Genomic DNA, 24,230 nt, shown 5'->3' with positions numbered 1-24,230 from the left:
AGGCGTGATGGCTAATAACTTCAGTATTTCTATCTTTCTTACCTCAGAAGACATAACGCCTCTAAACAAAAGACCTTTGCTGTTGCAGCAGCAGACACTTTTCTTGTTTTCCCACAGACCATATCATTTTATTTCTAGAGCACTTTCAAAACAACATAGAAGCTGACCAAAGTGCATGAATGCATAAAACAAAATACACATAAAGCACATTAAATGTAAAGAAAAAATTAAGAAAACCAAACAATTGTAATACAGACAAAAAAAAATACTCCCACTGGGTTAAAATTAAAGAAAAAAAAGGGGTTTTCAGACAAGTTTTAAAGAAATCAAGCGATGGAGTCTGCCTGCCTGAACGTGCACAATACTGCTGCAGCTTTTAACTTTTTGTTCTCTGTAATTGTTTTTCCATAGAAGGTACACCTGGTCTGGCGTTCTGTTAGCTGTGACATCAACCAGGGAAGGCAGATCATCCGCTATTACCATATAATGTAGAAAGGATTCCTGGATCAACGTGTGCTTCATGACTCTTTGTCTCTCTTGTGTCTCTGCTCTGTCTTCTCTAACCCCCAATGGGTCGTAGGAGATAACCGTTCACTGTGAAACTGGCAGTGAACATAGACATGGACAATGCAGACGACTGTCCACTGTGGCTCTACGCTCTTTCAGGAGGAGTGAATGCTGCTTGGAGAGACTTGATGCAACCTGCTGGGTTTCCTTAGAGAGGAAACTTTCTCACCAACCTGGAGGATCTGATGGAATCTGACTTTGGAAAGAGCCTTGAGATGACATGTTTCATGAATTGGCGCTATATAAATAAAATGGAATTGCTGTCATTTCAACTTGCCGCCAGAGGAGGCAAATCTGTGCAAAAACTCTGGAACTTATGCTGTTCTCCTTTAAGTAATTCTATTAATTTACGCTTCTCTGAGATCAGGGCTACGGGTCCAGGAGGGAACCCCACACATGCATCTCCTGAGCAACATCCTCCATCTCATTCTGGGAGACCCCGAGGCGTTCCCAAGCCAGACGGGACATATATAGTCCCTCCAGCAGTTATTCAAACTCATAATCTTGGAATCTGTTCTTTTTTTTTTAAGTTTGTCGGACTTGCCCATTGTTCTGAGCGTTGGTCTATGTAACCAGTGCTGTCAGACAGAAGCTTCTCCTGCAAAGACAAACTACCAACTGCAGTCATTCATAACCCAAAAGCCTGCAGTTGCATGTTGCTTAAATAGTTCAAAGAAATCATTAATAGCTCCAAATTAACATTCTTCACGGCTATGGTGAACGATTAGAAACATCTGACTGGAACTATTGAAACCCAGAAGAGCGTCGCCGCCGGTTAGCGTTTTCCCTTTTTTCTAAGACTGGCGTCAGCTTCTGGTTCTGCCGTTTTATACGCAATTCTGCCCTTTTTAACCGCAAACAAACCGCTAAGTGATGACTGTGACCCAATTCTGTCATTAAGTAACTCAACTTATGCCTCAACTTTACAGCAAGGTTCTTGTCAGATGAAGCAGGGAAAACAGAGGACCGTTTTAAAGTTCTGGAACCGGGACGGCCAGTTAAGCGTGAAAGCAAAAGCTTGTGAGAGGATTCATCTAAAAAAATAAATAAATAAAAGGAATTAAGCTGCATTTGTTTAATTTCTTTTTACCACAAGCTCATGGCCGAAGATAAAACAATGCTGGAGTGTGTCTGAATAATTGGGTCACAGTGCGACGTTAAACCAGCCGTCTGGTCTTTGCTTGGATTTGCATCTCATTTTGCAAAAAGGCACAAAAAAATAAATAAATAAATACCGTTGGCTTCAGATAAAAATAAAATCCACAGCAAGCAGAGAAAATGAAAATGTGCTGGATTTATCTGACACGAGTGTGAGCCTCATTTCACTTCGTCCTCCCGCGGGCTGCCCGAGGGTCTGCGGCTCAACGCCACTCACCAATTTCATCCTGAATCTCCTCGGCCACGTTAGGTACTTTGTAGAGTAGAGACAGACTCTGGTTCATCCTCTCCTCGATCACCCGCAGGTGGGTCATCACCTGAGATCAGCAGAGCAGAAAAATAAGGCGTCAAGCAAATCCAATACTGATCTAAGGCGTTTGACCCGAAGCTGCCGATCAGCATAAAATCGACAGATGCCTTTTACTCTGCGGACGTTAGATCACTGAATGCAGATTTTTACCTGCAAACGTGCTTAATTCATTTTAGATTTTTTACTAAAGTGTGAAATTAAAAACACAAAAACCAGGGTAGTGGCTTAAACGTCTAAAAGCGGCTCTTGGACATTCAGTCAGACTTCATATTATTGATCTCAAGTGAATTTCTCCAATGTGAGATCAATAAAGACTTATATAAAGTCTTTATTGATCAATAAGACTTCTATCTTAATCTTAATACATAGCTTCTTTTCACTTTTGTTAATCATTATTTGTGATTCATAGCACTTCTTTTCAAAATCAAGTTCAAATAAAAATAATGAAAATGTGACGCACAAAACAGATAAAATCAGCATTAATCTGTAAAAGCATAACAACGTGATTAATCAGGCATATTGCAACATTCTCTCACAGCAGCCGACAGATCAGAACTGCAGGAAGGGAGTCCTGTCCTGCACCACTTTCTTCAATTTCCACCATAAATATTCAGCTTGACTGAAATCTGGATTGTTTGCTTTAGTTGATCGGCCTTTCCTGAAGGAAGAGTCTAACTTTCTTCGCTCAGTGGAACGATGCATCATCACTCTGAAAGACGACTTGATTGCCGTCAGCGACTCGCAATGAATTGATGGAAGGAGAGAACCGGCAGAGGTAATAATGCCGCCTGTCCCGCTTCTTTATCTTGCCTTGCATATCTTCACAGACAGTAAATGTGCTGCAGCGCCGGCTCTTTGTGCAGAAAAGGTTTACTGGTTGTCCAGGGTAAAAACATCCAGTGTCTTGACCATTTTTTTCAAGAAAGAGAAAGAGAGAAAGAAAACAAGAAAGGCAGGAAAGAAGAAACAAAGGAATCAAGGAAATACAGATGGATGGATGATGGATGATGAAGTAATAAAGTAAAAAAATAAACCTTGGTGTTATGTTTGACCAAGACATGTCATTTAAATCCCATATTAAACAGGTCTCTAGAGTTTCCTTTTTTCACCACAGGAATATCGCCAAAATTAGAAACATTCTGTCCAGGAGTGATGCTGAAAAACTGGTCCATGCATTTGTTACTTCAAGGCTGGACTATTGTAATTCTTTACTATCAGGAAGTCCACAAAATGCAGTTCAAAGTCTTCAGCTGAGCCAAAATGCTGCAGCAAGAGTTCTGATGAAAATCAACAAGAGGGATCATATTTCTCCAATTTTAGCTTCCCTTCATTGGCTTCCTGTTAAATCAAGAATAGAATTTAAAATTCTCCTTCTAACGTATAAAGCCCTTAATAATCAAGCTCCATCATATATCAGAGCTCTGATTACCCCGTATGTTCCTAACAGAGCACTTCGCTCTCAGACTGCAGGTCTGCTGGTGGTTCCTAGAGTCTCTAAAAGTAGAATGGGAGGCAGATCCTTTAGCTATCAGGCTCCTCTCCTGTGGAACCAACTCCCAGTTTTGGTCCGTGAGGCAGACACCCTGTCTACTTTTAAGACTAGGCTTAAAACTTTCCTTTTTGACAAAGCTTCTAGTTAGAGTGGCTCATGTTACCCTGAGCTATCTCTATAGTTATGCTGCTATAGGCTTAGGCTGCTGGAGGACATCAGGGTCTATTTCTCTCTCTCTGCTGAGTTCTCCTACTGCTCTCCAATTTGCATTGTTTGTTGTTATTTCAACTTTTATCTTTTTGTTCTCTGTCTTTTTTCTCTTCTTAGAAGGTACACCTGGTCTGGCGTTCTGTTAGCTGTGACATCATCAGGGGAGGCAGATCATCCGCTATTACCATCTAACATAGAAAGTACTCCTGGGCCAATGTGAGCTTCTGTGCTTTCTGTGTCTCTGCTCTGTCTTCTCTAAGCCCCAGTGGGTGGAGGCAGATGAGCGTTCACACTGAGCCTGGTTCTGGTTCTGCTGGAGGTTCTCCTCCCTGTTAAAGGGGAGTTTTCCTCTCCACTGTCGCTTCATGCATGCTCAGTATAAGGGATTGCTGCAAAGACATCAACAATGCAGACGACTGTCCACTGTGGCTCTACGCTCTTTCAGGAGGAGTGAATGCTGCTTGGAGAGACTTGATGCAACCTGCTGGGTTCCCTTAGAGAGGAAACTTTCTGACCAACCAGGGGGATTTGAAATACTTTGAAAAGAGCCTTGAGATGACACGTGTTGTGAATTGGCACTATATAAATAAAATTGAGTTGAAAAGCGGGTGGATGGATAGATGCTGAACACTGATAACACATTCTAACTAAGATGATGACAGAGGAAGGAGCTGGAGACATTTTTAAATTGAAATTACTTTCGTAGCAGAAGCTTTTAAAGGTTTCCCTCCTCCAGGACGGCCGTGATCCCAGACGGATCTCTGTCTGAACGCGGAGGCCGATTTCCCTTTGTAAATTCAAGCGGCACAGTTAAAGCAACGACCTCTGTAAGGGCTGGAACATTTTCATGAGGACGAACTCGGGCTCGTTTAAGCATCAAACATGCAGCAGAAAACAAGCCGTGGCTTGTAACGCTCTCTTCCCTCTGAACTCCTGCGACAGGATCTGCTGCGTCTCATCTCCCGTCTTCAACCCCCACATCACAGAAAAGATCTCGTGTGTCGGAAAAGGTTTAAAACTCTGCAGGATTTTCCCTCTGATGTCTGCAGGGGAAATCACATTTCTACAATCCTTCTGCCAAAAACCGATTGGCACCGCATAACAACCTCCCTCGGACCGGTTCTTCTCAGACAACTGGTGTTTACCTCCTGTTTTGCTTTTTTTATTATTTTTTATGTGCAGTGCGCCAGAACGATCGACAGGTGGCAGTAAAGCACCTTTGCCACGAGCAGCGCTGCAGCTCCCTCCTGACAAACAACCCTCATCATGAAAGATTACGCAGCTCAAATTCTGATGCATTAAGCACCTCGTTGACTCCAGACATTTGAAGTTATTACAACACAAGAGCAGCCGTGAACCCTGAAAGTCGGGGTTTAATAAAGCGCAGACTCTTCTGGGTCATGGATCAAAATCACAAAGGAGAAGGAAGAGTGAAACTGGCTGAGGAAGTGACAAATGAATGCAGTCTGGCTTGTTGCTCAGGAGATTTACCTCCTCCCAAACCTGATATTTATCCAGATGAAGCACTCCTCCTGCCCCAGTGCCCGTGCCCCACCTCCTTCTGTTGTTTCATCCATCTGCTAACAGAAACTAGCGGTGTCGTACGGCACAGACGCAGAAGAGCGGAGGAGACTCCAACCAAATCCCTGCGCCCGCGGCTCAGAGTCCAGCATTACACAAGACCTGTGCCGCGTTAATCTGCAGCTCAGGCTGAAGTGAACCAAACAACCGCCCTCCTCCATCCTCCCCGGCTCCGACGCAGGGAGACGCACGCTCTCTTGGCCGCCCACACATTCACAAACAGGGCAGAGAGGAGCCGGCTGAGACATCATTATCCCTCCTCTGTCTGAGCAGCACCAGCAGCAGGTGGAGGAGGAGGAGGAGGAGGAGGAGGGAGCAAGCCGACATCGACACACACGCTTCCAGATTTACCAGTGCAGACCATTCTGACACATTTTCTTTTTTAATAAAGTTCTACACTTTCCCAGACTCAAATTTCCAGAGTTTTCTGTCATCTTATAGAAGCATAAATAAAAAAAAAGGTTCACAAAGATTTCTTCAAGCATCTTTAAGGATCGAGGAACTGATACTCAGATATGGGAACGGAACAGGAAGTAACTTTTCTTTCCCCATATTTATCCAGATCAGAAAAATACTGCAATCAAAATTCCTGATCGTCGTCAACAAGCAGCTGAAAGTCAAAGTGTTGAAGATAAGCAAACACACTTAACACCGACTTATAGGTTTGTTGGTAAAAGAGAAAATGAGCCAATGTGAAAGCCACACTTTAGGAATGAGCTGCTCCTAGCTAAGGCTGTCACAGTCCGGAAATGTTTAACTCAAATTCTCTATATGATGAAAAAGGCCCGTTTTGAGTTAACCGAGTTGAAGAAAGAGGGTAAAAACACCCACCTGAGACTTAATCTGTGCTGCCTTTTCTGGGTCCACAGCCAGGGCGTGCTGGTAGTGGCTGATGGTGTGCTGGCGGTCCTTGTTCTCTGCACGGACGTACTTCCTCAGCGCTTGCAGGACACGGTGGGGCTGAAACGGAAACATTTTTACTGCATGAATTCTACCTGTAAGCATGATCTCAGTTCACATTAAGGTCTGGAGCATGACAGGTGCTGAAGGTTGTCAAACAAAATGAGGTGGAAAAACAACCTGGTGCATGGAAGAAGAAATTAAATCTTATTGCTTTTTAAATAAAACCATCCAGAAATCTGCAAGTGCAACAAAAGCTCAATGATTGCTGCCCTCAGGTCAGGTAATGATCCAATATTTCCAACAAGCTTTTACAAAACAAATTCAGACGGATTAAAAAGCTATTAAATAAAAGGAAATAAAAAATAAAGGGATTTACAGCTGTAGGCTCAAATGTGATTAATTTAGTGCTTTTTGGGGATTCTTGTACTTTGTCTTTTTTTTAGAAGGCACATTTGATCAGTTTTTCCCACAATAAGCTGAAATGTTATAGGGTTTTTATTTTATATTTCATAAAGCTCAGCGAGGTCAGACAGAGACGGACTTTTCAAGTAAAAACAAGCATATTGTTTCCTCTTGTTCAAACATGACACTTCTTCTTTTTGCCATATCTCTTAGCTACCAGAATTTATTGCTGTGGCGCAATAAATTATTCTCCAGTCTCTTGTTTACATAGCCGGCCGGCGGTGCATGCGTGTACGTGCATGTGGATAGCTGCCACTCCGGGCTCAGCCTCTCTCTGCCCTAAAACGCCACCGTCAGAGCAGCGTTGGGGCAACATGGCAGCACCCCCAGCAGATCAATATGTTCTCAAAGTGGGTATTTGAGCATTCTCGTGTTCTGGTGACACGTCAGCCTCCGCACTGTTCCAATTGCCAAGAACACCAAACCGAGAACGGACCAAATCCCCGGATGTTGTTCTTACCCCGCCCTCTTTATCCAGCAAGAGAACAGACCTGTGCATTCTTCAGACTGACCGCTTTCCCAGAATGCACCACGGCCGCAGCTTGATTCAGGACAGCACAAGCGGAGCTCACAGTGGTAAGTTAAAAATTCCCTTTTCTGCTGCTGCTGTTGTTGTTCAAACGTACGCTTTCAGATCGTTTTGAGGCGTGAATTTTTTTAATACTAATTAATAAAAATTTAATTTCAATTAATTAAATTTTCTTAATTTTAATTAATAATTTTATTTTTTTAGGCTTTTTTTTTAGATACAACCGTTTTCAATAAAACATGGGGTAATGTATTAATAGTTTTGCATGTAACATTTTGAATGAAATGTTGTGACTGATGTTAATTTGTCAATAAATGCTTCTGGTTCTAACCATAACTTTTTAGATTCATTCACAGATTTAAAGGCTGTAATTTCCTTGCACTTTATTTACTTATTATAATTTAATTGATAAAAACGTATTTTTCATATTTAATATTTGTTTTATTTATTTGAAATGTTTTTATAAGCACATAATTTTCTCAACTAATTTCCTAATTTTCCATTTGTATGAGTACATTTATTAGTTATTTGACCATTTCTATTGGATTTCTTTCACTTAATTCTTGGCCAGGATGCAATCTGCATGTGCAGGTTTATACAAACTTGAAAAATAAACGTTTCAAGTTTCTTTTTTTTTGATAAGATATCAACGTGTATTACTTGTTCTTGGATTTTATTTGGATATCAGAACACTTTTATTATCATTGTGCAAGATATTTAAGATAAATCAATCGAAAGTGCAACCACTTCTGATAACCCTTGAGATTTTTATCATAAATGTGCACTGGGCCAATCTGGACAGGAAAAGTTGGGCCCTGAGGTCAAAAAGGTTAAGAAACCCTGGTCTAGAAAGCGCTGTTAAAAATGTATCCCAGCAGGCATTGCTGTTCCTTTTCTATTCATCAATGTATAATTATGTATAAAAATACTAATTTGTTTCACTGAAATTATGCTGCTTATGCTCTGGAAAATGAAACACAGAGAAAATTATGGAAATAAATGTTTTTTTTCCCCTCATCCCATATTTTATTATTCCCATGCTTAATACGACTGGGAAAGCTCCCATTTAATGAGCTGTGAAACGCCGAGGCTCAGAGTTAAACATCTCTCCTTACCCTGGGGGGGTCGGCCTGCAGGGCAGCCAGGTAGTTCTCCAGCGCCACGCGGCGACGGTCGTTCAGCATGGCCTCCACTCGGGAAAGGTGCGTCTCCACCAGCTGCTGCTTCTCGCTGGCAGCCTCCTCCTCCAGGGACTCCACCATAGCCTGGAAGTGCTGACAGCAAAGTCACAAACATTAACAGAGCGCCGCTCAGTTCTGATAGAGAACGACAAAAATCTCCCTGCCTTGGGGGCATGTAAAGGGAGACTCATTTGGACGTCTCCCTGCTTAGGGCAGCGTCCTGATTCAGCCGTGGAGTGGCAAAGATAGAGCAGCCATAGAAAAAGGAGTGAGCCGTATTTATCTCACCCAAACAAAGTGATGGAGAGGGGGGGGGGATCCCAGAGGGAAGGATCAGGGGCCTTACCTGGATCAGAGTCTGCCTCTCAGCCTTGGGAAGGTTCTTAGCCTGCCGATCAGCCTCTTCCCACTCTTTTCGCACCTGCAGAGAATCGTTTTGCTTATGTTTAAAAAAAAAAAAGAAACACAATCTTTGTTTCAATAAATCACTGTTGGCAACGTCCACTTGTTGCGTCTCGTACATCGCAGTTTTCTCCGTTTCAAAGCAAATAATAATAAAAAAAAAAGAGGCGAGACGCCTGCAGATCTGGCCAGCTCACCCTCTCCATGCGGTTACGGTGCCTGATCTCCAGCTGCTCCTTGGCTTTCTGGAAGCGGCTGTGCTCCTTGTCGTCGGCCGGCGTCTCAAAGTAGATGTCCACGTCGTCGGTGGGCTGAGGAGTCGGCGGCACGGCTGGAAAAAAAATAATAAATCAGCAACAGGAAGACGATCAAAGCGACGGAAGCAGATAGGCAGAGTAAAGGAGGCGACTGAAGGTGCAGTGAGAAAGGAGGAGATGAAATGGAAGAAGCCCTCCTCTGGTTGGCGCTCCTCCACCCACAGTAAGGCTGATTTATTTGAGGGGATCTGACATCTCCTCTTCCCCTCGTCGGCTCTCGGCTGACAGGTCGCGTCTCCGGCACTAATGGAAACATCACCGGTTCTGACAGCTGGGTGGACCGGGGCGAGACCAGGTTGCCTTTTTCTTTTAAAATGTTACTTAGGTTCCTCGCTCACCGAATAACACAGCGGGGGTCGCAACCAGGGGGAGGCCTTATCATGTCGCTGCGCCGTCAAAACCAGGGAGTAAAAAACATGAACTGAAAGTTCCCGCTCCAAATGCCACTACTTCATCTCCTTATGCAGTCCGTTTGTTTTAGAGATGTCCCCAAATCCAGCCGGATAAGTTTCCTGAACTGCGTTTGGCCGGGATGAAAGAGAGCCGGCGTGGAAAAAAAAGACAACAAAACAACGCGTAACGACATCCTGGCGGGTTTCTAAAAATAATGGGGCGTGCGCTGTGGGTAGACGGAGCAGAGAGACATAAAGAAGTGCCACAAAAACAAACAGACGGGGAAAAGGAAACGTCAGAAAACATGAGAACGACACAGACCTAATAAAAGCAGAAAGCTGTGGCTCAGTGAGGGAGGGGCAGAGGCTTGACATCATCACTCAAGCTATGTTGGGGTGTTTTGGTAGCGGAATATAAAAATATCCTTTATTAAAACTTTACTTTTAGTCTTTATGCACAACGGCGGCTTAAAACATGCAGTTGGTTCTTCTGACTGATACCTTTATAAGATACTGCTGTAAACTACGGTTTAGCTAAAGGATGGAAAGCAACACCAGGTTATTACAACTTCTGCTATTATTTCTATTTTTCTTCTTCTGAGATTTAATTTTATTTTTTAATTTAAACTCTGGCGCCCGTGTTTCCCTTTGAAACAGAAAAAACCCAGTAATTCTCCTGATGTGGTAAATTCTCAGAGTCTGAAAAAGCTGCTTATTTCTAACGTGGATGCACACTTTCAGAGTCACTGCACATAATTAAATTCTGATTCTTGTTTCATGTGTCTTACACACACAAAAAATCTCCAAAAAAAAAAGCTTTATGAGAATGTTTGCCTTTATGCAAGAGCTTCACCTGCAGATATGAAGACATCCACCAGATATTATGAACATAAATGCACAATGAAAACAAATTACTTGGAGAATCTTACAGGAAGTCGTTTTTCCTTTAATTTAATCTAATAAAACATCATTAGCTTCTGTTTTTCTTCTTTAATAAAAGTATATAACAAAATATTCTCCTCCTGGTAGAGAAACCTTTAAATAATCCTCATAACAGGATGTACTTCTAAAGGGAACTGGAGTCCCGCTGATGCTCCTCACAGGAAGGCTCAGAGCAGACCACCGCCTGAGGAGACTTTTGCAGAGCAGGAGGCGCTTCTGAAGACCTTTTTGACTCTGTGGTCTGTGGTGTAGTTTGTTGAAGCAGCAGCTTATTTACCGCTGAGAGGAAGCAGTGAGATAAGCTCATCAGGAAGGCCAGCGGTTGTTCCTCTGGACCCAGGTGATGGGACACAGAAGGACACCACTGTTGGACAATGTCCTCCACTCCATGCATGCAGAGCTCCTTCAGAGAGACTGCTGCATCCTAGGTGCACTAAGGAGAGTTTTCACAGATCCTTCATATCCATCACTGCTCCTGATTAGCTAGAGAAGTTGCTGACAACCCTGCTCTTAATTGCCGTTGTCATTTTTTTTGGAGAGAGTCTGCCACTGTTTTTTCTTCATACACAATTATGCGTGGGCATTTTGTAAATTTTTGAGTGACCCTACTCAGCTGCACATTACGTTTAATCTTAGTGTGCCGTTTTTAAGAACTGTATAGCAGCGGTGGGCCTTTTTGGTATCGTTTTGTTGCTGTTGCCGTTTTCTCCACAGTTTGGTTTCTCGAGATCATCGATAAATATCAATAAATTCAAAAAGTCTAATTAAATACAGTTACTTGGTGCAGTCAGGTGATAAAAATCACACTTCTTTAGTGTCTCTAGTGTCCTGATGAATTGTATTTTAAATGTTCTTTTATTATGTTACATGTTACACTATTGAATGTTTTTTTATGGAAAGTAATTGAGTTTTTTGGGCTAAATGACAGTCACAGCCACAGATTTACCCAAAAAACTGCAAGAAGCTGTAAATCATCTTTTATCCTGATTTTTATCATTATCAACATATGACCACAACATAGCGGGATAAAATTTTAAGTCCATATTGCCAACCCTTACTGTATAGTATTTTTTCTACTGTCATGGACTTGTTCCACTACTTGCTGCTAATATAACTTAATTTCCTCATAATAATAATAATAACAATAATAATAAACAATAACAACAACAACAATAATATTACGCACAATCATAATTATGATTATGTCTATTCTGTTATAATATGAGGAAAATAACACAAAAACAAAAACAGCGAAATATAAAGCAAAATTTCATAGTAGAAAAAGATGAACCGTTGAATGTATGTATTTATGTATGTATTGTGTATTTAGGTGCTATAAATAATGATTTGCTGTTTGTGAGGGGTGCATGTGTTCTCCTAAGACTTAAAAAACTGGACATGCTGATGGAAAAAAAAAAAAATCAGAATAAAACTGTTGTGATGGGATGAGATGATTTCAGCAGCTACGCTGATCTGATTAGAGACCAAAGGAATTAATCTCAGGTTCGTTTAAATCAGAGAGAAGCTGGACCTACACGGCCCTCAGCGGTTTCCGGGCCGACAGAGAGAGGAAGGCGCGGTCACACGGGCCTCTGGGACGTCAGACTTACTCAGGCGCTTGCACACGGCCATGCAGTACTCCTCCGAGTCGAAATTGTTGCGGTTGCCGGCGCAGCCCCCGTATATGAAGCGCACACACTTCCTCTGGCTGACGTCGAAGTGCCAGCGAGGCATGGAGGCGCGGCAGGGGCCCGTCTCAGCCTCCAGGGTGCAGACGGCTGCCAGGGGACAGCTTTGTTAGATCATGGGGGCCTCTACAGGGCCGGCACTTAAATCCAGACTCAGAAAGCTACCAGCAGACATCATCATCATCATCATCATCATCATCAAGGCTAAATCTACCAAATACTGGAGCAGCAGCTTTTATTTTTTATTTTTAAGGTGTTATGAAAAGTATTGCAACATAAAAAGGCAGGATGATCTGAAATGCATACTAATGAGGTAAATTATAATCATGGGTAACCATGGAGTGATAATCTGAAAGAAAATACTACTAACCTTTTACTTCTTCTAAAATCTTTTCCTCATCAGGTTTCTCTGATGCTTTGTCGCTTTCTTTCTTCTGCCCCTCGTCGTCCCCGTCCTCCTCCTCTTCCTCATCGTCATACACGTAGTGGTACGGCTCCTCGTCTTCCTCCTCCTGATCCTCATCTTCGTCCACAGGCTCCTCCTTCTGCGTGGGTTCCTCCTCGACTGGGGTCTCACTGAGATAAGGAAGCGAGGAGATGAAATATGAAGTCTGACAAGATGGCCACAGGTTCGACAAAAGCTCCTCGTAGGATTTTCAAACATGCCAACCTCGTCCCTGCTCGTCTCCAGGGTGACAATTCAGGTTTGAAAAACGCATTTCTTTGGACTCTGAGGCAATGCGTGTCTCAAACCTGCAACATGCATACATTTCATGCCTCATCCTGCGACAATTCAGAGACCAAAGAGGCGCATAAAGGGGCCTCACCTCTCCTCCAGAGCCTCGTCGTCTCCCAGGTCGACGTCCTCGTTCTCTACCTGCTCGTCTTCGTCGTCGTCATCCTCCTGGGAGGGCAGGGAGGAGGGGGCGGACTCCCCCGAGCGGGAGGCGGGGCAGCACACGTACTCCGTGCCGTGGAACTTGTCGATGTCGCAGGGCAGCAGCATGCCGTAGCTGTGGAGCACCATGGAGCTCCTGGAGCAGGCCTGTAAGGGCCACACCAAAGAGTTTCAAGTTAAAGCCGGAGCCGCTGCTGTGAAGAATGCAAACGGCCCCGCTGACAGCATTTCCTCACACTCCGGAGGTCGGACCAATTTCTAATCTAACCTTCACATTGTGCTTTTTTGTCTCTCTTGTTGTGTCTGTTCTGTCTTCTGTAACCCCAGTCGGTCGAGGCAGATGACCGTTCATACTGAGCCCGGTTCTGCCGGAGGTTTTCCTTCCCGTTAATGGGGAGTTTTTCTTCCCACTGTCGCTTCATGCTTGCTCAGTATGAGGGATTGCAGCAAAGCCATGTACAATGCAGACGACTCTTCCTGTGGCTCTACGCTTCCCCAGGAGTGAATGCTGCTTGTCGGGACTTTGATGCAATCAACTGGTTTCCTTATATAGGACATTTTTGACCAATCTGTATAATCTGACCCAATCTGTATAATATAAGATTGAACTTGATTTTGTAAAGTGCCTTGAGATGACATGTTTCATGATTTGGCGCTATATAAATAAAATTGAATTGAATTAACTCCTGCAGATGCGTCTAAGCCAAGCATGTCCAAAGTGATTCTACTGATTCTGGGCGGGCCCACAACTGCCTTTCAAGAAAGATTTGGTCGCTGATGCAGATGGAAGATTTTAGTTTTTAAATTAGGGCACAAATTATAACAGAAAAGTTAAAAATCCTGCAATTGAAAACGTTAAATGCAAAAGAAAGTGTTCATCTTTTAATAAACACTCTTTTGACATTTTCTTTTTATTTCATAGTAACATCTATCCAGTGATATTTAATTACTCAAATGCAGACTTTGGTGCATTAAAATCTGTTTTGATTCCAAATTATTAAAACTGTTTAATTACAGCAAGAGTTTTCAAAGAACAACTGACCCAAATACTGTTCTTATATTGCTAGACCTAAAAGAGTAAAGTTAATTGTTGTTAAAGAGTAAAATTAAATTATTGAAAATAATTAGCAAACTGGATGAGCATCTTTTAATACGACAAATGAGCAAAACCCTTTTTTGACCTTTGGATCTACAATGATTTACACATTCATTTCCTACCAAAAATCTGACAAATGTATTTATTTAAAACAATCAGGTAAAAAATGTACCTGATTGTTTTGGTTTAAAAGAATTGTGTAAATTTTTTTGGCCCTCAAGTTCCTTTGACTTGACAATTTTGGCCCATGAACCGAAAACTTTGGATACCCTTGGTCAAAGCGCTCATAGTCTCGTATTTCTTGCAGTAATGATTTGAATTTGATGCACCGACCAAACAAATTTTTATTTGCTCTATATAAAGCAAATAAAAATTTATAATAGAGCGCCGTACCAAACGTAAAAAATAGAGCGCCGTACCAAACGTACGGCGCTCTATTTTTCAACTGCCGTTGAAAAATAGAGCCCCGTACGTTTGGTCTCATCTGAATGAACTACCTTCAACATATTTCAAGAGGACTTGAGACACATTTCAACTGAAGCAAACTGGATTTCTAATGAATTTATTTATTTATTTATGAACAGTGGTCTTCTTGATTCTCCTCAAAAAGTCCACATTTGTGGCTAATAGTGTAGCCTATGGTTCTCTACAGCTCCTGCAGAGTTAGCATTGACCTGCTGGCTGAGCCTCTAATTAATGTTCATTTTTCCCTGCCGGCGATGGAAGGTAAGGAGCCATGTTTGCCATAGTTTTTCCACTTTTGGTTGCTGGGATGAACAGAGCTCTTTAATATGCGCAAAGTTTGAATATAGTTTTTTTTTTTATAAAAAGGTATATAGCCACATTATATGCTTATAAAAAAGACCAAAAAGCATTTGATCATGATAAATTAAAGTTATATACACAAAGCCTACATCCTGATTATGTTTTGATGTTTTTTTAGGCTAAATAGAATCCAGCATCGGGTGCGATTAGCAAATATAAACAGATGTGGCACCATCTAGCGGCAGTATAGCAGAACTAACATAATGGCGGTTTACTTAATTAATAAATCTAAATTATGCTTCACAGTAAAGCGGCAGCTCGCCGTGATTGAAGACCAACCGTTAATTAAATAAACCGATTTACAGCAACTTTAAGAGCCTCATAACAGAATATTTACTCACGTCAGTCAACTCTGCGTCACATCTGAGCCTCGGCAGGTTTAGCGTCCGCTTCAGTGAACACCAACATTCAGACTGTATTACCAGCGACATCCCAGGCTTTTACTCTTGGAATTATATATTTTGTGTTGTACCCCCACCCACTGGATCTTGGACATTTATGCATCGTTTCTGCATTTCAAAGGGAGATGCTAATAGCCGTTAGCTGCTTCCTTGTTTTAAACCCTGCTGCACAAACGCGGTACGTACTTCCATTGATATTATAAATAAATACGAACAGCTTTATTTACTAACAAACTGAGCAAAACCAAAGCATAAAACACCAAAACAACTAATGTGCCTGCAGGACGTGATAATCTTTCATAAAAACTTTGTATGCAACCAGAGTTACAGACTTTTTTTTAAAAAAAGGGTGAAATAACGTGGCTATGCACCTTTAAACCTAACCCTGCTTTAAACTTTTCTCCAACTTTATTCCTCACACCTCTGCTGTCATTCTTGTTCTCCAGAGAACATCTAATTAGGTGATTTCTGAAGGAAATTTGTCACACTGGGTTTTATTTAGGGCCTTCAGAGTAAAAGGGGGTTGGAGGAAAGATGTTTCAGAGAACTAGTCGCCCTTCTCCTTCATCGTTCTGTTTATCTGCTGATTTTTGTTAGTTTATCACCTGGAGTCCCACTAAATGCACTGAAGTTTGTGGTTGTGACGTAGCGTAATGTTGACAACTTAGAGGGGTATGAACATTTAGCGAGGCACTGTATGCGTAATTCTCCACATTCTCACAAAGTCATGCTGTCCCTTAGGTGACCTGCTTTTCTCAACACCTTAGCTAGCAGCTGGAAGGCATCAGTTTGAAACTCCACCGGAGGAGAGACGGATTAGCCGCCCCGCTTAACGTCTCAGCAGCAGGTTGCAAAACGACGTGCATCGTTTTCCCAATTTGTTTCCCACATTTCTCCTCCCTGGTAAGGTTTAAATGTAGCGACTCTTCTCATTAAACCACGCGCAGAAGAGCCAGAAGGTGATGAAAGCGAAGGTTTGAGGAGCGCTACCGTCGCGGTCGAAGCGGGCCAACTCTGGAGCCGCCTGAGGGGGATCAGCGGCGTTCCAGCCGCGGCACTAATCTGATCAGAGGCTGAAACGTGACGCTCTCAGTCGGCCCTCTGATCGCAGAGACTCGCAGGCCAGTGGAAATATATTTCAGCAGGATCTTTTATGTTTTATATTTAGATTTCTTTAATATCCTTCCTCATTTTTGAGGCTCAGAAAAGGGTATTCCTATTTTTTTTGGCTCCTAAACTTCATCGTGACGATTAACTTTTCTTTAATCTGTTCATTTTAACGTAGAGAAATCTTCCTTCTTTCCTTTTATGTCGTCCTATCTTCAACTATCCTATTTTCCCTTACCATGCAAAATTCAATGCTATTAACTGAAAATATCACCTGATCTTATAAATTGTACTTTAAAAAGAGTGCAATGATATTAATCAGCATTTTCTCAAATCTTTTGTATTGTAGCCACTTCTTATTTTTTTGTCAATTATTACCGGCACAGGACACGAACAATAACGGTATCACCAAATGCACAGTTAACGGACGGCAATACAGTAAAACTAAAACTCTTGAGCGTTTTAAAGTCAACTTAAATGGTTCCAAACACTAGAAACATTAACCTTCAGGAAAACACAAACCCACCGGGTTCATGTTAATGAAGACATTATGACAGGAGTGTAGCTGGTTTATTCAGTAACCAAACCAGCTGCTAAGTCCTTCTGTCTTTTTATATATTATGTTTCAATAACTTCAGACAACTCTTCCCTCAAGCAACACTGTGCCAAAAAATTATGAAATATAATCTGCTTTTTTTTTTAGACGTTATACAAACATTAGCTACTTCAGAATTTGGCACAGAAAACTTTGCATTTTAATAACCTAAATGTACAGCTGTCATGCTGTGTACTATGCATTAGTATTATTATGCATAGTTTAAAATACACAGTAATCATTTGCACATTAAATCCAAGTGTTTCCTCTAATGCTGGAGTCTAATAAACAGGTTAATATAGAGTCCTGCTGGGCAAGAACTTGGTTTTATTTTAAAGTTGATAGTCACCGAGTATGATATGTATTCACAGAACTTCTAAAAAAAACTATTTTATAGGACAATTTTACCTCAAGTCTGGCTACTTTAAGGGGTTTTAATAATGTAATCCTGCAGAATTTTTGACCAAAGCAAGTCCAAAACATTTTATCAGGAGTCTCAGAAATCTGTAAAGCAGCGGTGCCCCAACTTTTCTACACAAGGGCCAAAACTGTCAAGTCAAAAGTACTGGAGGGTCAAATAATTTATAAGATAAAAAATAAGCTAAAAATGTTATGTTGTGATTTTTTTTTAAACAAAATATGGTCATTTTAATTTAACAAGTCTGATACTCTGTAGGAAAGGGATGCGTAAGTCACTGAATCCAAAGCTAAAAACAGGTTTTGCTAAGTTGCTTCATAAAAAGATGTTCACCCAGTTTTACTAATTATTTAGGCTTGGTTGAAAAAAAAAAACAAAAAAAAAAACTGGATTCGTTTTGGTCTCGCAGTCTAAGAACAGGATTTGGGTCAGCATTTATTTTTAAAACACTTGCCTTATTTAGCCAATTTTGATAAACTAATTTGCAACAGATGTTAATGCACAAACATCTGCATTTGTCCTCGGAGACACGTGGTCCTATTTGCTATGAAATTAAAAAGAGAAATAAATACAAAGTGTGGTTTTTAAAAGATGAACACCACGTGTTGTACCTAACATGTCCAGCTGTAAGTTCTCAAATAATTTTGCCTTAATTAAAAAAAAAATAAGTTTCCATCTGCATCAGCCGTCTGTGCTGGTGGACAAAGTCTTTCTGGAGATGCAGTTTGGGGGGTGGGCTCACAAAAGTCAGCCCAGGGGCCACAAATGGCCCCCGGGCAGCACTAAAGGCTTCTGACAGCAGCAATCCTCTCTGACAAACCTCCTACTGCCTCCTACGGAGCGCCTCCTGTCTTACCTCCTTGGCCACGCCGTGCCACTGCTGGTGGCTGACGCACATGTCCATACGCTCTTTGTGGAAGAACTTGCACTTCTCCGGGACCAGGAGAACGTCACTCACAAACTCGCCCACTAAAAGAGAGAAAAAAAAATAAAAATCAACAAGTCACACACACCAATATGGCGTTTAGTCACAGAAACCAATCGGTCTCGCAGAAAAGTCCATTCCTCTAAAACATGGTCGGGGTTGGAAGCAATAAATCAGTTGACAGGACAAAAAAAAAAAAAAAAAGATGAGAATATTCAATAATTCATAGCCGCCTCGTCCTTTAATTTTCTCTACAGAGGAGTAAAAGACGGCGCTTGACATTTGCACCTGCGTGAGCCCAAAACCAAACGGGATTATCCGCATCTGTTCAGCCGCATCTGCAATCAGGACGGCAGAGGGGAAAATCCGTTTTCACACTGCGACTCTTTGTAAAAGGCAGTCAAAACTCTTCCTGCGACTCAATGAAATCATTTGCTTGATGATTTATATTCAGCCATGTTTTATTCATGGGGCAGGAAGACGAATCCGGAGGAAATAAATGGCTTGAAAGGCATCCTGTGACTCCATGAATAGTCTCGGGCTGAAAGCCGTGCAAATCTAAATATGGAGCTGGGGTCCTGATGAAGATTAAATGGTTGGCTGGCGCTGAGACAAGGCGCTCAGGTAGAGACATCGCAGACAGATGGAAAGGCGAGCGGTAAGAAAATGGACGGAGGTATGAAAGGTTTAGAGCCGTTAAAGGGTAGTCAGGGGGTCGGTGACGTAGGCCGGGAGCAAGTTATGGCGGCTCAGTTAGTGGCTCGCCATAACCCCGGGCTGAGGGAGCGCTGCAGGAGGTGTGGAACGACCAAAAGGGCCTTTAGAGGGAGAGGAAAAGCAGTGTTTTGGAAAATGAGAGGGTAGAATAGGAAGAGGAGAGGGCTGGAAATAGCAGAGGACTCTGCAGCTGCTTCTCATCTCTGTCTGGGAGGTACGGTTACAGAAACGGACATTTAGACATTCATGTCTGCCTGTTTTAGGTCCACCGCTGATGAGACGCACCACAGACCACTTTACCGCTTCAAAAACTGTCCATTATTTTAAATAACCGGCAAATAAAAGTGGGCCCAGTTCAGCCAGATGAAGCTTAAATATGGCGTCACTGCTACGCGCAGTGAAAGCTTCTACACGGCGTTTTTTTTAAATAAACTTTTGCAAACTGGTTACGGAAAAAAAAAAAAAAATAAATCATTCCATCCAAAGTCAGATTCTCCAGGTTCTGTGTCAGTAAGCTTAGACCAGGGGTCAGCAACCTTTGTAACCCGCAGAGCCATATTTGCCCACGTTCCAGCTAAACAAATTTTGTTTAGAGCCACAAAAGTTACACCTCTGTTCGAAACAAAAGCTTGTTTTTATAGTATATTATAGGAAATTTGTTTCATTTTTTTTTTTTATTAAAGATCAACAGTTATTATTATTTAACCAACAGTATTTTTATGTTTAGGTTTGATGCATTTTCTTCAACTGGACATTTGAATTTTATAGCAAATGGCATCAAAATGATTAAAAAGCAAGTCGTTTGCAACCTATTGACAAGAAGATACTTAATTTAGCTATAGTGAAATATTCCATACACCATTAGTTTCTTTCCTTCTGGAAATGTTATGTATATATTCCAGAACTAAATGCATCCTTAATCCAGCAATTTTAAAATTACCTTTACATTTAGAAACATTGACCAATTATTTCCTCTCGTATTTTTGGTCTAAGTTTTTAAGAGCCAAAGCTGAAGGTGTAAAGAGCCACAGGTTGCAGACCCCTGGCTTAGACCATTTATCCCATCTTCTCTACCTTTCTTCTCAGTGCTAATGAAGACAGGAGGGCATACTTTCTATTAAAGCTGCTTTCTAAATATCAGCTTCCTCCAGTCTCCCAGCATGTGTGGGATTTCCCCCGCCTGGGAGCATAAATCTCTCATCTGCGAGGCCGCCTGGACGTGACGTAGCATTTACTGACCAGGAGAGCGCAGGTGACCGCAGCTGCGTGTTGAGGACCTTCTGATTAAGACCAGAACGGCGTCAGGACACCGAGCGCACAGCGGCCGTCTGCCAGGAGCTTTAAAATAACCTACTTGGGGAGCGCTACCAGTCTGCCGAGGGCCTAATTCTAGGTTGTAGCCTCGTCATGACCCCAAAGCAGGGCCAATACCCTGCTTCAGATTTTCCAATGACGCCGACGCCAAGCTCGTCCAAGCCTGACACAGGACCCTGGTGGGCTGAAACCGCACTAATGGACCACCCCAGAGGTGTTTTGTGTCTGCTCAAAACAGTGGAGCAACTGTATGCTGCACAGCACAATAGGAGCCTTCGTGTTAGGAGCCAACAAAACAATATCTAAAGGATGCTCGTATGCTTGGATTTTATAAAAAAAAAAAAAAGGGAATTTACAACCTTTGTTTTGTGTTTTATAGATCATAAAATCCACTAAACTAAGTAGCCCCTCATCGTGGTGGAAACAGGAAACACTTATTGTTTGATGAGAAGTGTTAAAACTTCCCCAAACAGCCTCATATCCTGCGTGATGTTAAGCAATTCCCTCACACCGTCTTCATTTCATTTTCTATCAGCCGCGTCCGATCACACTCTGGGATTTGTTTGAGTGCAGCTGGCGGAGGAGAGATGACGTCTGGATCCCACACAGCAAAAATGGAACTAAAAGTAAGTAAAATTTTCTTGAAATGAGTGTATTTTTCCTTGATTTGAGTAGCTAAATAAGACTATTTGCCAATGGAATAAGACTTTTGCACTTAAGATAGGAACAATTCATCTCCATCATCTTATTTCAAGTGCCGGATATCTAATTATCTCATCTTAGGGGTAAAAATACTCATCCCATTGGCAAATAGTCTTATTTAGCAACTCAAATCAAGGGAAAATACACTAATTTTAAGAAAACTTTACTTACTTTTAGTTCCCGTTTTGCAGTGCAGATGTGTGCCATTCACTGCAAGCAATGCCTCCCCGTGTACACGAACCCCCCGGCTCACCTTTCTCAGCACATCTATCAGAAATGAAGGTGTTGGGTGGTTACTTGTTAAACGAGGATTCAGCTTAATGGCCTTTTAAGGGAAGTCTCAGTGAGCTGTACGGAGCAGCGGGCGACAACACTTCCCCTACACCGCCTGTTCCTGTGCACTGCTGGTCAGCTGGTTGAAAGGTGGGTAACAAACTATTCCCTCACTCAGAAGAAAGACTAATTTGGCAAAAAACAAAACAATAGACACAGAGAGTCATGGTGTTCCACACATCACTCTTATAGGAGTAACGCGGTTTTGAACCGACAGCTGGTCAGCCGTCTTCTATGACGTACTTTGATTTAACAGCAGCTCATCTACTGCTGCGAGGAGGCGGCTGGATCAGGAGGGCCGGCTCTGTCCTCGGATGTCACCTTTTCACACCAATTCACAATTTAACAAACACTGCAAAAAGGGATCTAAAAATAAGAAAAATTTTCTTAAAATTAGTGCGTTTGTCTTTGATTTGAGCAGGTAAATAGATTATCTGCCAATGGAATGAGTATTTTCCACCCCTAAAATAAGATAATTAGATATACTGCACTTGAAATAAGATGATGGAGATGAATTGTTCTTATTTCAAGTGTAAAAAATCTTATTCCATTGGCAGATAATCTTATTTACCTGCTCAAATCTAGGACAGATACACTTATTTCAAGACAATATTACTTATGTTTAGTTCCGTTTTTGCAGTGAAGGGGTGCTTATTTTTCACATGGAGGCAGGTTAGTTTGGATAGCTTATGTCCATTAATAAATTAAATCATGATTTTAAAAACGTATTTATGCATTTCCTCAGGTTATCTTTGTCTGATATATATATTAGTTTAATGATTTAAAGCATTTAAAGAGGATATATCATTCACAATCCACTTTTTTAGCCCTCAAATACATTTTTTTGAGTAGTTGGAGTCTCTAAGAGTGCCGGAAAGTTGAATGTAGTCTCTCCAGGTCCTGTGTAGATATCCTTATATTCTGTTTGGGTCATATTGTTAAAAGCTAGTAAGTTTATTCTGTTCTCTATTATGTTTTTTGACCAATGACGTCACAGTATTGGCTGCAGAGTTGGTAAACAAGGTCATGAACGGGCAGCTAACCAATTTTGCACATCCGCCATCTTTATTTCTCACCGCAATTTCGTAGACCAAGCTGAAGGATGCCAAAAATACAAGTGGATAGGTGAAAATGTTTGGGGGGGATGTTAAGTGCTTCAAATGCATTTAAAGAGGCAGCGCCAAAATTATTGCTCGGATGCACCTCAGAACAACAATGAGGAATTTAGACCAAAGCATTACAGTTTCACTTTATATAGACCACAACTGAATGATTTCAATGTGAAAGAAGGCATTTTGTCCCTTTTAAGTGTGACAAAATAAATCTTTATAAAAAAAAGGAGCAAATATGTTTTCACCACACTGTAGCTGCCAATTCTGCAAAAATAATTACTGAAATCTACGTGTAAAGGGTGTGTATTCTATATTTTTGCCAAGGCAAGGCAAATTTATTTATATAGCACAATTCAGTAAAGAGACAGTGAAAATGCTTTACATGATTAAAATATAGGAATAAAAGCAAGTAGGGATAGAATGTAGAAACAAAAAAGAACATTAAAAACAGTAAAACAGTTTAACTGGAACATTCAAAGGCAATTTAAGGCCAAGGTCTATGTAGAAAAAAAAAAACTCGGAATAACAATAAAAACAAATGTTAAAGAAATGTCTACTATAGCTGTAGATATCTCTGATAACAGGTAAATAATCAGTTTAGTTTTAAATGACATTGACATTTTTTCCATTCTTATTCAAGGTTTTCATAACTTGAGTCTGTAAAAAGCTGCCGCATGCAGAAAACCATGCAAACAGCAGCAAATACTGAGCGTCCAAGGATCGCAAAAGTAAGAAAACAACAAACGTACAATGGGGTCTTTGTAGAAGGAGGCAAATAAAGCGTATCCGCAGCTCAGCTTGGGGCCTTATAGTCTCTCCAAATAAACTCTGCCGTATTCTTCTGGATCAAAGTGTTTGTGAGATAACAATGTGTCAGAATATTGGAGTTTCATCTGCTCACAAACTGCAACGCTGTCAAAAAAAAAGACAGATCATGTTAAATGATGACAGAACCGTTGAGATTCTGTAATGTTCTGCACCACAGGTGAGCGTTTGTTGGCATTTGGATCATAGATTGTGTAGCAATCCGATAACTCCACCAGGATTTTTTTTTTTTAAAGTAGTTATGAAAAAAAAACAAAAAAAAAAAAAAAAAACAGAAGGTAACTGGAGGTCAGTGTTGCATAACTGAAACATTTTTATTATAAAATCCAGGTTTCACCTTTCAGCTCAAACACACACACACATCTTTCTCCTCTCTCAGCATTTTTATCTTAACCCACCAGTCCCGACTATCGATATTATAGTTTTTTTACGCCTCTCCTCTACCCGGGCTCATTATTTGGTCATTATGAAGGATTGTTTGCTGCACATTAATATGATTCGGGGTTTAAGGCTCAGCACAGAAAAATTTCCAGAGAGACGGAGGAATGCAATAACCTCAGGCGCGGCGCTCCGAAACAAGCCCGGATTTGTTATCAGCACAGTCACTCTGCTTTTCTGATGATCTGTAAATGCGCACCCTGCCCTTTATTAAACCCGCCAGCTTAGTCAACAAAAGAAGGACAAAATGATTTAAAAGATGTTTTTCCTGATAAGGCTCAAGAAAAGGGAGCATTAAAGGACGATAGATTTCTATGAGAGCTTCAATATCGAACTGAAATTCATTAGAGCATAGGGTATATAAAGTGTATTGTATCATTTTATCATGAA

At 41.3% G+C, this 24,230-nt stretch overlaps 1 protein-coding gene across 4 annotated transcripts in view; it reads right to left on the bottom strand.

Annotated features, from left to right (window-relative positions):
- The window catches only part of aplp2 (amyloid beta (A4) precursor-like protein 2), an 85,220-nt gene that overhangs the window by 9,296 nt on the left and 51,694 nt on the right, over positions 1–24,230 (bottom strand). For 3 of the 4 annotated variants that reach the window (XM_021319378.2, XM_012868283.3, XM_012868284.3), the window contains exons 4-12: positions 18,331–18,443; positions 12,962–13,179; positions 12,505–12,710; positions 12,057–12,224; positions 8,993–9,126; positions 8,740–8,814; positions 8,328–8,486; positions 6,150–6,278; positions 1,943–2,042 (exon numbers count right to left, since the gene is read on the bottom strand). In XM_021319378.2, coding sequence (XP_021175053.2) covers positions 1,943–2,042; positions 6,150–6,278; positions 8,328–8,486; positions 8,740–8,814; positions 8,993–9,126; positions 12,057–12,224; positions 12,505–12,710; positions 12,962–13,179; positions 18,331–18,443 — 1,302 coding nt within the window. The remainder of the gene's footprint in view (positions 1–1,942; positions 2,043–6,149; positions 6,279–8,327; positions 8,487–8,739; positions 8,815–8,992; positions 9,127–12,056; positions 12,225–12,504; positions 12,711–12,961; positions 13,180–18,330; positions 18,444–24,230) is intronic. The other variant, XM_012868285.3, reaches the window with a different exon arrangement.

The sequence above is a fragment of the Fundulus heteroclitus genome, chromosome 18, assembly GCF_011125445.2.
Source record: "Fundulus heteroclitus isolate FHET01 chromosome 18, MU-UCD_Fhet_4.1, whole genome shotgun sequence".
NCBI lineage: Eukaryota > Metazoa > Chordata > Actinopteri > Cyprinodontiformes > Fundulidae > Fundulus > Fundulus heteroclitus.
This window is presented reverse-complemented; position numbering and strand designations above follow the sequence as displayed.